At 41.6% G+C, this 18,198-nt stretch overlaps 1 protein-coding gene across 9 annotated transcripts in view; it reads left to right on the forward strand.

Annotated features, from left to right (window-relative positions):
- The window catches only part of adgrb2 (adhesion G protein-coupled receptor B2), a 758,374-nt gene that overhangs the window by 661,129 nt on the left and 79,047 nt on the right, over positions 1-18,198 (forward strand). For all 9 annotated transcript variants that reach the window (XM_072548607.1, XM_072548608.1, XM_072548609.1 and 6 more), the window contains one exon: positions 10,019-10,190. In XM_072548607.1, the coding sequence (XP_072404708.1) occupies positions 10,019-10,190 (172 nt within the window). The remainder of the gene's footprint in view (positions 1-10,018; positions 10,191-18,198) is intronic.

Genomic DNA, 18,198 nt, shown 5'->3' on the forward strand with positions numbered 1-18,198 from the left:
CTACTCATCAATGTCCTTCCCTCTATGATATGATCGGAGATGTTCGCTGATGATTGTACAGAGATGGTTTTTTAATCAAAAGATTTTCCATGTTCCTTGTTCCCAGTTTTGAATCATTCCTTTTCTTCCTTCTCTAATTTATGTATCATTTATTTTTCCTTCTTCCCAGTAATGAATTAGTCACTTTTCCTGAATATCATATCCCTTTCTCAATGTTATTATGTTAGCCATATTTTTTGTCTCTTATCATGCAATTAGTTATTTCTCTTTCACTAGTGTAAAACTTTTCTGACAAAAATCTCAAAATCTTTTGAATCATGTTTTCTTTTCTTGTTTTGTTTTAATTTTGAAGTCAAATACACCTAACTTGAAAAGGTACCTGTAATTAACCTGTTGCTTGGAGATGCAGGCAAATGGGTTGCTTAAGGCTTTTTAATAAGTATTATTTCAAAATTCTCAGTTTACCTAATGCAAAGACTGGTGCAGGCCCATTTCAAAGGGATACTGGATCTTTATAGGTCTATGTGAAGTTATATTAACAATATAAGATTTATCATTGTATGTTTTCAGCTGCAATGAACTGTGTTCTGTGGAGCTTTCTGTTGCAGTTTTTATGTACTCTATAAAATGTGGGTGATAAGTTGCACACCATTTTCTGTTCATATTTTTAACAGTAAAACAGAATTAGAAGTTGAACTTCAGGAGATCTCTGTGTTTGTAGGTTAACTACTGGCTTGGAAAACAAGAATCGCTGTAAATCTGAACCACTATCCTCTCTCATTATCAGAACATAACAAGCAAATGTGACTCCTCATGCCTGCTCTACTATTTAATACAAACATGCTTGATAATCTACCTCAGTTGCACTTTCTACCCACTCTCCATTTTCCCGATTATCTGAGAGAATAACAATCTATCCATCTGTCTTAAACATACTCAGCGACGGAGCAGTCAAGGCTTTCTGTGGAAGAGGATTCCAAAGATTCTCAACATTTTAAGTCACAAAATTGTTCATCATCTCAACATTAGCTTATCAACCCCTTATCTTGAGGCTGTGTCCCATGTTCTAGATTCCACTGCAAGGGGGAAAACCTTTCAGAAGCTGCTTCAGAATCCTGTGGGTTTCAATCCAACCACCTCCTATTCTTCAATACACTGTACTCCAGAGAGTATAGGCCCAGTTTTCTCAGTCTCTCATCATAGGAAAATCGTCTCAGTCCAGAAACAATCTTGAGAACTAAGTCACATTCTTTCAAAATAAACCTCAACTGAATCTTAAAATAATTTACTCTGATATTTAGCATTTCTGCATCAACCTTCACAAAAAATAATGCATCGTTTTGCCACTTAGAAATTTCTATCGGCATACTATTTGTGGTTTACTAAACTCTATTTTTGACAGAGTTTGGTCCTGTTGGTTTGTTCATGATTCAGTCTAAATATGAGCCATCTATCACACCAAGCTTGTCTTTGAAACTAGAGCAAATTCAATCTTCTGAATGATCTGCAAATTGTCAAGAGGAAACAGTCAAAATACCTATATTACAACAGTGATTACCCTTTAAAAGTATTTGACTGGCTCTAAAGCACTTTGGGATATCATAAGGTTGTGAAAGGTATAGAAATGCAAACCTTCTCTTTCCTTTTAAAATTGCTGCGAAGTTGTGTATTATTAATTAAAGAAAGACAGCTTTACAGGCCGGAAAATTGCAAGCCTGCTGAGACTTCACTGAGATAAGTTACAGAACTGATGCTTTTACACATCTAAATTTTCAGGAAATAGATTTCAAAGTAGGGCACTGCCTACTTCAGTTTACAGTTCTGGAAATGGCTGGCTTGTATGGAGAAGTAAAGCTTGGGAAAATGTTGAGCCACGACAATCTCAGCAGCCAGCCAGTGATGAGATGTGACACTGAGGGAGCAACCTTAAGCAGCTACAACTCATGATACCAGTGTATCAACCATGAAGCACACAGTAGGTACGAATAAGTCGGTTCAAGGGTTATTTTAAATCTAACCAGTTCAGTGGAAAACTGATGGGATCAGACCAGAAAACTGTTTTTGTTGCTCTCTGGATTTTACTGCCCTTTGAATTCAACAGGCGCATAGTTTAAGGTCATTCAATGTTACAACCAAATCATATTCTAACACACCGCTAGTATTCTGATGGAAAATTTTGTATATCCAAACTAAGAAGGGCAGACTTAAAGTAAAACAGTAAAAGCAAAGCATGAAAACCTCAATGAGGAATCAGCTGTAACACAGGAAAGGAGTAGTGACTCAGATACGAAGTTCAGACGATAAGCAATGCAACAACTGGAATATTTCCTGTCAAATGATGGTTTGTACAGTTGTTTAAATAGTACCTATGAATATCTGGGTTTCTGCTAAACACTAAGCACAATACTCAAATTAACTGCAAGGTAATGACCTTCTGTCGTGAATGCGCCAGTGTTGGCTGTTTCAGTTAGCATGATGTTGCTGTTTGATGCCATGCAATATTTCTGGTGGATAACATCAAGCTTAGCACTCCTCATGTCTGTGAAATACTGCAGCCAATGATCACAATAACTCCTCTTGGGGATGACCAATGATCACAAAAATGTCTCCAGTCCTGGCTGGAAGAGGTTCATCACATCACTTACTAACTCTGAGGGTTACTGACAGCAATGTTTAAATATTATATGCCATGCAGAAGCTGAAGATTGCTGTGTGTGAAACCTTTGCCTTCAGTAACATCTCCTGTGGCTTTTTTCAAGATTATGCAGCAGAAGGCAAACATTGCTTTCATGGATTTTCACAAGGCTTTTAACATAGTACTATGTTCAGTCATATTGAAGAAACTAGAAACTTAGATGTACAGTGCAAAATTGTTGATTTTATTCGGGAAATATGCACTAACTCCAATGTTTATGTGAAGGTGTAGGGGATTCATTCAAAACCTATCCTAAAATGATATGAGTTAAGTTTGCCTATGTTGATGTCCTCATTAGCAATGCATTGGAATCCTGGCATCCAAGGAATAGAAGCGTTGATGAAGAGCTTATGCCCAAAACATCGACTCTCCTGCTCCACGGATGCTGCCTGACCTGTTTTGCTTTTCCAGTGCCACACTTTTTGACTACTAGATTAGATTCGATTACTTACAGTGTGGAAACAGGCCCTTCAGCCCAACAAGTCCACACCGCCCCGCCGAAGCGTAACCCACCCATACCCCTACATCTACATCTACCCCTTACCTAACACTATGGGCAATTTAGCATGGCCAATTCACCTGACCTGCACATCTTTGGACTGTGGGAGGAAACCGGAGCACCCGGAGGAAACCCACGCAGACACAGGGAGAACGTGCAAATTCCACACAGTCAGTCGCCTGAGGCGGGAATTGAACCTGGGTCTCCGGCGCTGCGAGGCAGCAGTGCTAACCACTGTACCACCGTGCCACCCACTACTGATTTGGAGCATCTATTATATATATATTTCTGAGACTTCAAGCATTTTGTGCAGTTGAATATGTCATTGGAAGACTCAGTAGGGAGTTTTATGCACCTCTTCCCACCTTTTGGAATAATTGGCCAAACCATGGAATCTAGTTGAGGGTCCATTATGTGACATTACTGTTTTTAAATGCCCTGAAAAGGTATCTGTTCTGTTTACTAATTTATTTCTGTACCTTTGGAGTTTACTGGATGTCAAATTGCAACTCAAATACAACCTTGCAGGACCACACTAAAAGGAGCTAATGACAATTCAGTCTTGTCTTTATTCACTGATAGCAGAGTCTCTTTACAGATTCAACTTGTGACAGTGTTCCATCATAGTTCAGAGCTGCATAGGACCTCTGGGCTGTTTTCAAAGTTCAGATCTGCTATGTGATAAATCTTTGACAAAAGCTTCAGGAATAAAAACTTTGGCTTTCCCCAGTGGGTCACTTGGCATAAGGATAGAGCAAGCATCAATAAATTTGGGAAGAGAATCATTTGTCACAAAAGGAGACTTCTCAACGCATTATATCTAGAATAATGAAAGCTAGCCTGTGTTGATTCTCTATCCTCAAACCTCTCCATCACATAACAAATTAAGTGGTGCATTCTCCATTTTGATGTCAATGATTGCATTGGATTTACATTTAGCAGTAGGTTTGTCTGCTTATGTTGGCTCTGCTGAGATTCTGGCACCTGCAAACCACTTATCAAGGGCCCAAATCTACATTTGGCTGTTGCTTAATGGAAAGTGGTGGAATAAAGGGTTACCTGTAGCTTTACTCTAATTATTCATTCTGAGCATTTGCATGAGGAGCCTAATATTACATATGGAATTGGGAGTATGTTTGATTCCAAAGATGTTTTCTCTTACTCTGTCCTATATGTACTTATAAAGAACAAAGAAAATTTACAGCCCAGGAACAGGCCCTTCGGCCCTCCAAGCCTGAGCCGATCCAAATGTACTGTCTAAACCTGTCGGTCAATTCCTAAGCATTTGTATCCGTATGCTCCCCACCTACCCATGCATCTGTCCAGACACATCTTAAATGAATCTACCGTGCCTGCCTCTGCCACCTCTGCTGGCAATGCGTTCCAAACGCCCACCACCCTCTGTGTGAAGTACTTGCTGCATGTATCCCCCTTAAACTTTCCACCTCTCACTTTGAAAATATGACCTCTCGTTATTGAATCCTTCACCCTGGGAAAAAGCTTGTCTCTATCCACCCTGTCTATACCCTTCATGATTTTGTAGACCTCAATCAGGTTCCCCCTCAATCTCCTTTTTTCTAGTGCAAATAAACCTAACTACCTCAACCTGTCTTCATAGCTAGCACCTTCCATACCAGGCAACATCCTCGTAAACCTTCTCTGCACCCTCTCCAAAGTGTCCACATCTTTTTGGTAATGTGACGACCAGAACTGTACACAGTATTCTAAATGCGGCTGAACCAATGTCTTGTACAATTTTAACATGACTTGCCAGCTCTTATACTCAATATCCTGTCCAATGAAGGCAAGCATACTCTGTGCCTTCTTGACCACTCTATCTACCTGTGCAGCAGCCTTCAGGGTATAATAGACCTACACTCCCAGACCTCTCTGCCCGTCAACCTTTCCCAAGGCTCTTCCATTCATTGTATAATTCGCTCTAGAATTAGACTTGACTAAATGCATCACCTCACATTTGTCTGGATTGAAATCCAACTGCCACTTTTCCGCCCAACTCTCCAGTCTATCTATATTCTCCTGTATTCTCTGACAGTCCCTTATGCTTTCTGCTACTCCACCAATCTTGTGTCATCTGCAAACTTGCTGATCATACCAACAGTGCCCTCTTCTAGATAATTTATGTATATTACAAACAACAGTTGCCCCAATACTGACCCCTGTGGAACATCACTGGGCACCTTTCTTCTTTTCGAGAAACTCCCTTCAACTACTACTCGCTGTCTCCTGTTGCTCAACCAGTTCTTTACCCACCGAGCTGGAACACCCTGCACACCATGTGACTTCACTTTCTCCATTAGTCTGCAAATGGGGAACCTTATCAAACGCCTTACTAAAGTCCATGTATATGACATCAACAGCCCTTCCTTCATCTAACAACTTGGACACTTCCTGAAAGAACTCTATCAAGTTGGTAAGGCACGATCTCCCCCGCACAAAACCATGTTGCCCATGACTGATAAGCTCATTCCTTTCCAAATATAAATAGATCCTATCTCTCAGTACCCTCTCCAGCAACTTCCCCACCACCGACGTCAGGCTCACTGGTCTGTAGTAACTTCATGAAGATTATAAGTGTTCACTGACAAGAGTGTGGACTGTCTTCAATCAACAATCCAGTCATTATCTTGCAACATTAACTAGTGACTCCTATTCAGTAGGAGGTGAAGAAAGGGTCTCTTGGTATCCAGGTGTCAAAATTATTAACTTGTTGATGGAAATTTGGAACCAAACGACTCTGTGTGATTAACATGATAATATGATAACCATGATAGCAGGTCAGAGGACCTTTCCGTGGTGCTGTAAACTATTGATCAACTCATTTCATGTTTTCTAAACTCTTTCCCATTGTGAATCCATTGTGTGGTTTGGAAGTTGTTCAATTCCTTGGTTAACATTAGAGGTGGTGACCTATCAGAACAGGAGTGGGATGTTAGCTATTGGTGCCTCAAAGTTTGGGACCCCAAGATGTCACCTAGTACTCAACTTTAGGAAGCCCTGAGCTAGTTGTATCATTGTTGTGTCTGGACAGAATTGATTTGCCATAAAGTCACTTTGAAAACCAGGTGCTTGTTAATTAGGATAGTCCCACATGAACAAGGACCGAAGAGCTTGACCATGCCCTTTTACTGGAAGTGCTGTGCAATTTTAGCTATCGGAATTACAACAACGTGCAGCGATAACTCAATGCCCACTCACAACGCCCTGGCTCTGCAAATCTGTTCCTCATCTCTCTGGATTGGGTTAGGCAATTTTATTTCTGTGAAGAAAGAAAGTTACCTCTCTATCAAACAAAATCAGAATGTATACATTTCTCAAAGTTTTATTCAAAGACTCTGTGATTATAATGGAGTTCTGAAGGTCATTTTTTTGACCAGCTATCAAATGCAACTCATCTGCAATACTTTATTATGTAGATTATTGGCCATTGCAGAGACCCATTGTGTACTATTGTTCTTTTATATGCTTTATGCACACACATAAATAACCAGGTAGGATTTTGTCTAGGAGTCATGATTACCCAAAAGAGGTTGAAATCACACATCATGTTTTAAAGTAGTTTATTATGAAGCAACTGTTTTAAGTGAACAGACAAGGAATAAGACTAGTGGCAGATAAGATAATTTGCAACTTTCATGTTATATGAAAGGATCAATGAAGCAGGTTCATGGTGTCAACCCCTTCTGTTTTCATCTTCTTGAGCTAACCAAAGTTTGAGACTGCAGCCAGAATAGCTCAATTTCAGGAAACACCTCTCTGGCTAAAGTGATCTTTCCTTCTTGACTGCCTATAAATGTATTTTATTTTGAGGGAACTGGTGAATCTCTCATGTCAAACACTCATTCAATCACATCTTCCTATTCAAATGTCCCACTACGAAGACTGATGTCCAAAGTATACCCTTGATCCAGTTTCCTGTAAACCTGAGATCATTTTATTGCTTAACTCCCATAAGGACACTTGGTTCATTAAACTGACAACAACCTTCATCTTATCAGGCACAAGAATATATATATCAAGGCCTGTATCCAAAGGAGCTTGTCATTGTTTATCTCTCAATTGGAGAATGAAGTCTCTTCAGAGTTGTGAATTTCTGCTTTGGGTCTTCTGGTGACCAAACAGACAAATTCCCCATAATTCTGGCAAATGGAGCAAGATAGCGGTGTCTGAAGTACAGAGTTTGCTTCTTCTGCTTTCGTTCTCTGCCATCTCTATGTTTCATTGTGAAGGTTTTTGGAGTATAAGCATATGCAGCTTGATGGACAAGTTGTCATCGTTTTCAACTATTTGTAGCATGCTCTTCCAAAATCACCAATGTCAATGCTACTGTGCTTCAAGGAAAGCTTTGGAGTGTCTTTGTAGCATTTTCTTTGTCCTCCCTGGAATATAGGTCATTTTGTTTTTGAGAAATCAAAATCTGAAAGGGAGACTTACGTAAGTAATCTGGTTGACCTAAATGCTTGTAATGCCACCTTCAAGAAGGAAACCAGTCTGAAGGAGCTTTGTAACATAAATAACGTCCTTCAGCTAATTGACACAGGCTTTCTTTGTTATTTCCCACGTGAAGTCTCTTCCGTTGGGTCATAGAGAGAGAGAAATTTATTATTAAGACACCAAAGCTTCCACCTTTCTCCTCAAACTTTGATTTCTAGCAATTCTATCATAATTCTTAGAATTATCATTTTCAAAGAGTTATATGTACATGCAGAAACTGTGGATACAGTTTTGCTGAAATGTCTATTTGCAGCACTGTGCATGCAGTATTACACAATCTAAATGCCAATAAAACACATGCATAGAGTATTCCAATGTATTGTTTCTGAATTGTAAGCTTTACTATATGGTAATCATGCCAGCCATTTCTACACAGCTAAGTCAGATTAAAACAAATGAGATAAATTGCTCGTTAAATTTACTTTGGTGATACTAACTGAGGAAGGGATGTTGACCAAAATGCTGGGATAACTCCCTTCTCCTTACTGCCATGGAACAGTCTGGAGTCCTCAAATAGCATCTCATTTGAAAGACAGTGCCTCCAATAATGCAGCAGTCTCATCATATTGGATTGAGGAGCCAGCCTAATTATTCACCTTAACTTGCTCCAAGAGTTCTACCTGTTGAACCGAGCTGATACTTCCCATAATTATGCATTTGCCCAAGTTAGCCCAGTGTCCACAATAGTCTCGACAACACCTTCATCCATGAATGTGGCACATTTACACTGTTCCTGCTGATTTGAGACTGTGCTGTTTAGCAGCGAAATCACAGAAAAATTAAGGTGCATTTCCTGCATTTGAGAAGTGTAAAAGCAAAACAGATTTCTGAAGCTTAATCAGAAGAAACCACAGAGAAGCCTGTCATATTGGCAACTTACCCGAGCCCCTTACACAGATATTAGAATTCTGCAGGATCTCCTCAACAGTTTGAAGCAGGTATATTATTAAAGTACAGATTTTAAGACACCTAATCTGTGTAAAATACATGTCTTGACTTCATGAGGCTTTAGAAACAAAAAACAATTGCATTTATATAGTATCTTTAACATCAAATGTCCCAAGGTGCTTCACATAGACATCATCAAAAAATATATAACTTTAAGTCACAAGAAGGAGATATCACAGAGATGACCCAAAGATGGTCAAATATGTAAGAAGTATCTTGTAGGAAGAAATCAAGACAAAGAGGTGGAGTGGTTTAGGGAGGGAATTACAGGGCTTAGGGCCAATGAAGTTGGAGACATGGCATCCGGTATTAGAGCAATTAAATCAAACTTCTTCAGAAGAGACCAGAATTAGAGATAAACAGAAATCTAGGTTGTGGAGCTGGAGAAGATTTCAGAGATAGGCAAACCCAGAAGAGGGAAGGATTTGAAAGCATGGATGAGAATTTTAAAGTCAAGCTGTTGGCTAGCCTTGAGTTAATGCAGGTCAATGAGCACAGGGAAAATGGTATTTGGTATGAATTGTGACCGGAACAGTGCAATTTTGGATAGCCTCACCTTAATAGAGAATTGAATCTAGGAGGCCAGCCAGGATTGTGTTAGAACAGTTAAGTCTAGAGATAATAAAGGATTTCAACAACATAAGACGTGAAGCAAGAGTAGAGATGGGCTTTATTGTGGAAGTATCATTAATGAATAGATAAGTGCAGCACCTCCAAGGTGTACAACATTAATTTGTAACAGTTGTTCAGAAATCACTCTCAAGTTCTCTGCTGGTAACAGCATTATCAGGACTGCATGCTAATTGCGACATAATAGCAGGAATCATCCGCTATTATTCACACATTGTCAGAGATCCAAGTTCATGTTGTCACCCTACAAGCACTCTGCTAACATTGACAAAACTGGAAGCAGCCCTTGGAAATAATGGTGCTTCCTCAGAGATTCTTACTTGTATTGATAAACTCTTAAGAAACCTATAAAAATGCAACATATTGTTGAGGTAGGCATGGGAGCTATACCAATTTCTTGAATACTGCAACAGCTACACAATGGGAAATCATGTTTTTGCAGACAATATTCTTCAAAAACATAGACTGCAACAGAAATAATGAACTAGTAAGTCAAAAAATATAACAATCTGGGCCTCTTAAATCGTCTTGCAGAACCCTATCCTCTGAGAACCCCCCATTTGAATGTCCAGTTTGATTTGTCGTTAGAATTAAAAACTAAGTATTACATGTCAAAAAACAAATTGAGGCACAGAATTCAAAAAATACCCTTATAAATTATGCGATTGTAACTGAATATAATTGATCACACTTATCATTTTAATTAAGACTGCCATTCTTCTCTGTTCCTCCAGGGCATCCCTGTGGAGCTCGTGCGTTGTTCTCCCATTGCTGGCACTGACCTGGATGTCAGCTGTTCTGGCGATGACCGACAGGCGATCGATTTTGTTTCAAATATTGTTTGCAGTTTTTGACTCCGTTCAAGGCTTTGTTATTATCACGGTCCACTGCTTCCTGAGACGAGAGGTATGTGCAGTCAAATCAAATCAACATCACTGAGGGTTGAACCCCCTGTCTCATCAGGGGTGTCTGTGCTTCAGTGTAACAATGCAAGCAATATTCTTGAACAGTACCTGTGTTGAAGCTGGCTGTCATGAAGTTGCTGTGACACACCTACTTAAAGAGGGTGAATGTGTATTGGAGTTGGGATTGTTTGTCTCATGTGAGTACCTGGTCTCAGATCAGTTGGGCACAGTGTTGGGAGAGTTTCTGAATCATCCATTATCCTGTGCAAACATTTAAACCTTAAGGAGATCAATATTTATGAAAATACTTCTCAACCACATTGGAACATCTCGGTATTGCTTCCCTATCTGGCATTTTTACACATGCTTTGCTCAGAGGCATCATTTAGCAGTAATCAGGTGTAAAAGCCCAATCTGAATTTACCCTCTTTAACCTAAAGAAAACAGGTTAAAGGTCATTTGAGGTCCTCCTTCTGTTCAGGTAACAACACAGCTGAAATATAGGTTTTTCTGCTTTGAATGATTGTCTGAGTGCTTGCAGAATTTTTCTCATTGTAACCTGATGGGCGGCACGGTGGCACAGTGGTTAGCACTGCTGCCTCACAGCGCCAGAGACCTGGGTTCAATTCCCGACTCAGGCGACTGTCTGTGTGGAGTTTGCACATTCTCCCCGTGTCTGCGCGGGTTTCCTCCGGGTGCTCCGGTTTCCTCCCACAGTCCAAAGATGTGCACGTCAGGTGAATTGGCCATGCTAAATTGCCTGTAGTGTTAGGTAAAGGGGTAAATGTACAGGAATAGGTGGGTTACGCTTCGGCGGGTCGGTGTAGACTCGGGCCGTAGGGCCTGTTTCCACACTGTAAGTAATCTAATCTGACATGACCAGTAAAAACACAAGCCCAAAAAAGTGTTGCAAAATGCCTGCCTAGTTCAGCAAGGGCTAAAGTGTATGTAAAGCTAGCACCACTGAAAGTTTAACTGCATCACCTAAAGCCAGCCTACTTCCCCTTCCAGGGAAGCTACTAGAAATAGATTAGAGACAGATAACTGCAGATGCTGGATTCCAAAGCAGACAAACAGGAGGCTGGAAATCTTCAAGCCTCCTGTTAAGGTACTAGAAATGGCTGGAGAAGACTAACCTACAAGAAGAATGAACATGATGCAAGGTTCCATACTGTAAAACTAGAGGCCTCAGCATTGGATATTTTCCATCCTCTAAGGGTTACACAGACACTGTGGAGGCAGTGGGAACAGATAACCACAATAGCCAATGTCAATCGTGTAGCCTGAAGGCATGAGGCAGTGCAAGATAAGGTCTAACATGAGTGGTCATGATCAGTGAGTGCATTTCCCAGGGTTGTTTCTTTAGAAATGAACCAGCAACTCCATACACTGCTCAGTTTAACATCCCCCTTAACTCCAGTATGAAAATGACCAAACAAGCCTGATTTCATCATCCTATTCAGAGGGTCAGCTTAATTCTCACACAGCTGAGGTTACCATGAAGGTCCCTCTCCTTGCCTGAGGTATGGTAACCCTCAGGTTAAACCATCACCAGTCATTTCTGTCCAATGAGAGAGCAACCCTACGGCAACTTTATCTTTACCTTTTACATTTCCTATTCACAGCCTGACCTCACCCACCCACTGCTGTAAGACTCCTCACTGTAGTTCTCAGTTTGCACACATTATCAAGTGCCCAGCTATGGCAGCCATACAAATTACAGAAGAACCTAAATTATCCAGCATTTAATTATCCGAGCAAGATCACAAGGCCTCGATGCTTGGCGAAACAGTGTTATCCAGCATTCGATTATCTGAGCATTTGATTATCCAAACAAAATACTACTCGCCCATGTCGTTCGGATAATCGAGGTTCCTCTATACGCTATACCCAATGACATAGTTCTAAGTTTTACACAGTTAGGTTTTGCATAATTGCAGCTAGCAATGCCTAAATAGCAAAGATAGGCACACTCACGTGTCCTTGCCCCAATAGAGGGGATATTGAACCAGCTGTGACTGCAATCATGGCGAGTGGCAAGATTAAAATATTGAAGCTGACTCTGCGTCAGTTTTGCATCCCACTTTTTCCCTTATCCCACAATCATGTCTGATTCTAAGTCTGCACTATGTGTAAACATACACTTCTTGCTTTCCCTTCCACCTTCTCTCACTGCAATTCCACCCATGGATTTTCTCCTTTTAAATACCTAAAAACATCACCTCCTGAGGTACTGTTGCAGGGGCCAAAATCCTAGGAAACTGATGATGATAAATCACTAAGACTCAATCTCATCCTCTCAGCCTTTCAAATACTGGCATTATGCACACTTTAGAGATTGATGTCTCATCAGCCACCACACGATAATATCATAAATCTTTAAACATACATTTTCTAAAAGCTACATTTTTCAAAGACAGAAAGTGAAGATTCCAAGGATCATGAGACATCCTTTGGAGATTAAAAATCTATCTTACTACCAGAGTCCTTTGGACAAGGCTTACTTTGGACCAGGCCTGGAATTAGATGATGCCCCTCAATACCTTATTTATAGCAATACTGACATGCTTCTGTGAAAACTGTGAAAGTGTGGATACGTTGAATGAATTTTCGTTAACCTGCAGGATAAATGGTATGAAAGCATATAATCTTTCTCATTTTAAACAACCAAACACTTGCTACTGGATTATTTGCATTGAGTTAATCATTTCAAGGATAAGAAAATACACACACCCACACACAATGGTCACATAAAAGGGAACATATAAAATTTGTCTGTGGCATTAGGAAGAGACACAACATATGAATGACTAGCAGCCAAAGTAGAAGGAAAGAGTCATAACTGCCAATTCCCTGCATATGAGGTCTGTTGCAGAAGACTCAAATGAAGACTTAAATGAGATAGCACACAGAAAAGGGCTAACTGACATCGACTCAGAGAGATATGATAAATTGACAAGCCTTCCAAATAGCCTTCCATTACTATCAAAAAGCATGACGGAGTCCAGCATTAACTTAGCTACAGGTTTGTACTCTGAGCCCATACTTTCTAACTCATGAGTGATGCCCAATTCCATGAGAAGACTTACAAATCCAAATATGATGCAGCACCTGATGTTTTAGCTTTTAGTGTCACACAAACAGCATGTACCCAAAATCTGAGTGTGTAATGGAGGTTCAGGCTGAGAGTTTGGTATCAGTGTTTGTTTCTGTATTGTTTTGGATGTCACTGCCCAAAATGATCAAGTAGAATTTTATAGCAGTGACAGATTATCAGGATTGCTAAGGTGTTGCCTAGAGGGAGGTGCAGTGACTTGATAGAATCCTGGAATGATGACCATGAAACCAATGTCAGAAAAACTGATCCAATTCACTAATGTCCTTTAAGGAAGGAAACATCTGTCCTGATTGATATGGCCTACATGTGAGTCTAAAGCCCACAGCAATGTGGTTGACTCTTAATTGCCCTGTCAATGAGGGTACGCAATAAATGCTGGTCCACTCAGTGGCACCCACATCCCATGAGTGAATAAAGAAAAGGACATGTTCCTACTTTGAACTTACAGAACATTATTTGTTCTTTGGATTAGTGGTGCTGGAAGAGCACAGCAGTTCAGGCAGCATCCGAGGAGCAGCAAAATCGACGTTTCGGGCAAAAGCCCTTCATTAGGAATTATTTGTTCCTTCACCACTGCCGCAACAACTATGCTCTTGTCTACTATCCAGCCTGTAGTCCATGACGAGGTTGTGGCAAATCAAAGCATCCTGCTGGATCAGGACACTATTCACCAATTTAAACATTCACTTTCTCCATCAGTATTGCAGAGTGGCCTTAGCATGTAGCACAAAAGAGACCCACTGCAACACTGGTCAAAAATTCCTGAAACAGCACTTTTCAAACCCACAATCTCTACTATCTGGAATAACAAGATCAGACGATGCATGTGAACACTGCTACCTGCAAGTTTCCCTCCAAGTCACACATCATCCTGACTTGGAATTATATCGCTGTTCCTTCACTGTTGCTGGGACAGAAATGAGTCCTGACATGAGTTATGATCTATAACTTTGGGATTGTGAAATCTGAAGAAGTAACGGCTGCAGTGGAGCTTGAACCAAGTTACAAAAGCTATGTTCCCTTTCTAAAAGGGTCTCACTCTCTCAGCCCTCAATGGGAGGTTGAACCAATTTTCAAAGCTCAATGTGGAGTTACAGATAAAATTTAGGAACACTGGTATAGAATTTTTCGAGCTGTGATACATTGAGGGCAGCGTGGTGGCTCTGGTTAGCACTGCTGCCTCACAGCGCCAGGGACCTGGGTTCAATTCCCGCCTCGGGTAATTGTCTGTGTGGAGTTTGCACATTTTCCCTGTGTCTGCGTGGGTTTCCTCCAGGTGCTCCGGTTTCCTTCCACAATCCAAAGATGTGCAGGTTTGGTGAATTGTCCATGGTGTTAGGCACATTACTCAGGAGTAAATGTGGGGGAATGGGTCTGGATAGGTTACTCTTCAGAGGTCGATGTGGACTTCTTGGACCAAATGGGCTGTTTCCACACTGTATGGAATCTAATCTAATCTCTGCAATTAGATGCAGCACCATGATTGTGCAGCAAATGGCAATGCACAACGAGAAAATCGGCCATCTTCCACATTTCACCTGCACCTATCTGGTCAGAGGGAAGATAATGTACTCACCTCTCCTGGTATAAAGAACATCAGGCACCTCATTTGTGTAGTGCTCTGGGCTTTGGTTAGTTGGCTGAATGGTTGGTTTGCAATGCAGAATGATGCCAGCAGAGTGGATTTAATTCCCATACCAGCAGAGGTCACAATGAAGGACCCTGTTTCTCAACCTGTCCCCTCACCTGAACCGTGGTGATTCTCAGGTTAAACCACCACCATCTGTCCTCTCTCTCTCTTTCTCTCTTTCTCTAATGAGGGAGCAGCCCAATAAGACTGTGGCAACTTTACTTCTACCAGTGCTCTGGACAATGTTAGTGATTCAGCTCTGATCTCCAGCATCTGCAGTCCTCACTTTCTCCTAGTGGTGTCATCAGGTCAAGATTCTCTTAAACTTCTATGACTGAACAAACACTCAGCAACAAGATGGGCCAACTAACCAGAGTTATTGTAAACTACAAGGTTTCCACGGCCACAATTACCTTCCCTGTTACCAGTAGTACAGTATTGGTCCTACCTGAAGATTTGCAAGAGATGCCAAATTTCAATAAGAAGTTCCTTCTTAGGTTGAAAGAAAAGAAATGCTTCTCAAAGTCCCAGGTAGAAAAGACCTTCCTTTAATGCTTCTGGCCAAGGGGGAATCTTGGAGTAAGTGATCTGACAAGAATCTTTGAAGCCAGAATCAAAGTCTTCATCACCCCAGATTGACTCTGCCAGCTGCATCAGTGGAAGACTCACAGCAACTCTGCAAACTTAGATGGAAACCATAGAAATCAGCACCTAACATTTAGTTTACAATAGCTCTGCTTAGTTGGCCCATCTTGTTGCTGAATGTTTGCGCAGTTATAGAAATTTAAGTGAAACTTGAGCTGAAGCAGCAAAGTCAGAAGTAATAGCACTAGTGTCAATCATAACTCACCTCGATGCATTCAACACAACTCATGCTGGAGATGTGCATGCACATTGCACATTCCTCTTTGAGATCAAAAATAACATGAGGAGATCCAAGATGGTGGCAATTCAGTAGGTCTGCCCTGCTGAGCTCTGCACCAGAACCCAGATAAAGTGGTACATTCACCCTCCCTTTCTCACCCATTGTGGTAAAAATCAGTAGTTTTGGATCCCCAGAATTGCCGGATGTCAGTTCAATTGGTTACGAAAAGTGACTGAAGGAAAAGGACAGCGAGGATTACACCAAGCAGGGCACTCCCCTGCAGCAACGGACATGCCTCCGCAAAAGCCCCAGGGGACTTACCTGTGGAGCACAGCCTGGTCTCGGAGCTTGTGAAACTCCGAGAGAAGATCGTTCCAGCGATGGAGAAGACCCGGACCAGGCTGGAACTGATCTTAGCTGGGCTGCAGCAGTATGACCAGGAGATCCAGCATCTTGGGCAGCACGTCATGGAGCTGGAGCAGCAGACCATGACCTCCAAAACCACGGTGGAATCCTCAGCAGGTCGGTTCCAGGCCCTGGAACAGCAGGTACGGGCCTTCGTAGAGCAGGTCAATAACCACAAAAATCAAGAACATCCACCTGGTCGGGCTACCGGAACTGGAAGAAGAGGCCAGCTGGTCAGCTTCCTGGAGCAATGGCTCCGGCAGTTTCTGAAGCTGGAAGTCGGGGCAGGCCGGGTGTGGGTTGAGCAGGCCCACCGGGTCGCACTGCGCAGACCCAGTTCGGACCAGCACCTCCACCCTAGTGCGACTCTAGTATTACAGAGACAAGCAAATGGTTCTGGAAACTTCTAGAGCACTGGGGAAGGATCCACAGGCTCTGACATACAAAGGATCAAGATTTATGTTTCTCCAAGACTTTCCTGTGGCCGTGATCCACAAGGGAAAGGCCTTTGGTGAGGTAAATAGGAGGCTGAGAGACTTGGATATTCAGTACTCTGTAAAGTATCCGGCAATATTAAGTTTCAGCCACAGAGGGTCCGTGTTTAATTTTGACTCACCAGAGAAGACAAAGGACTTACTGGACACCTTAAAATAGACTGGCTGGCTGGAATACTATAGACAATCTTGTTCACTTTGTTTTTTCTGTAGTTTGCCTGGTTTACCTGGTTTTGTCTTTTTTTAAATATGTGGAGGGGTCCCTTGTTTTCTCTTCCTCTCTCTTCTTCCTTCTTTTACCCCTTCCATTATCATTTGTTATCATTCCCTTTTCGTTTCTCCCTGTTAGTGCGGAGGAGGGGGTGGTTTGGGGAGGCAGGTTTTTTTTATTTTACCAGGATTGCCTTGGGTCAAAGTATGGACTAGGGTTGAGTGCCCACTTTTAATTTTCTTGTTGTAACTTTTTTTTAACTTTGTTTTGCTTGGGTTTGGGGCGTGGCTTCAGCTAGAAGGAGCCATGGAGGGGTTAGTGGGTATTATGAGTGCTCCCTGTGGGCAAGGGGGAAAGTCTGCTCTTATTTGTGTTATATGTTGGTTCAGTGATTTGGTAATTTTTGTAGTTGTATTTTCAAGTTTATCCAAACTATTTACTGTTTTCACTTGGTGCACTATGAGTAGGGTTCTTCCTCCCAGATGGGTCATGGGCTGTTTTGGACAGCTATGGCTAACCATTCGTTTAAATGGTGTACCTGGAATGTTAAGGGGAGTCATTCACCGATTAAGAGAAAAAAAATCCTCTCAAGCCTTAGAAAACAGAGGGTCGATGTAGCCTTGCTGCAAGATACACATCGAACCAATAAGGAGCACTTGAAGTTACAGCAGGGAGGGTTCAGACAGGTGCTTTTCTCATCCTTGAATTCAAAAAGTAGAAGAGTTGCTATACCCATCCAGAAGAATCTCCTATTTCACCGGTTAGACCAAATTAAGGATGAATATGGGTGGTTTATGATTCTTAAAGCTTTAATACATGGAGAGGAGTATGGGATCTTGAATGTATATTGCCCCCTGGCACACCCCCTCAAATTTTTAACAGATGTGCTTTCCAGGTTGATGGTCCTTGGGGCACATCATACAATTATAGGGGGAGACCTTAATTGAGTTATGGACCCTGAGGTGGACAGGATGCCCTAGGGGTCTCGCAATCCAGGCAGCTGGTGGACCTGAACAGGGAGCTGGGATTGGTGGATGTGTGGAGATGTCTTCACCCTGAGGGTAGGGATTTCACCTTTTTCTCTAACCCACATAAGTGCTACACTATGGTTGATACATTTTTTTGTCCCATTGGCTGTTTTGAATTCGGTGCTGTCTTACAGAATTGGTAACATAGCCATTTCCGATCATGCGACAATGGACATGGAGGTCAAGACCGGTGGTGATGGGACAGGCTCAGGGCATTGGCACATGGATCATGGAGGTCAAGACCGGTGGTGATGGGAC

This window comes from Chiloscyllium punctatum, chromosome 27, assembly GCF_047496795.1.
Source record: "Chiloscyllium punctatum isolate Juve2018m chromosome 27, sChiPun1.3, whole genome shotgun sequence".
Taxonomy (NCBI): Eukaryota; Metazoa; Chordata; class Chondrichthyes; order Orectolobiformes; family Hemiscylliidae; genus Chiloscyllium; species Chiloscyllium punctatum.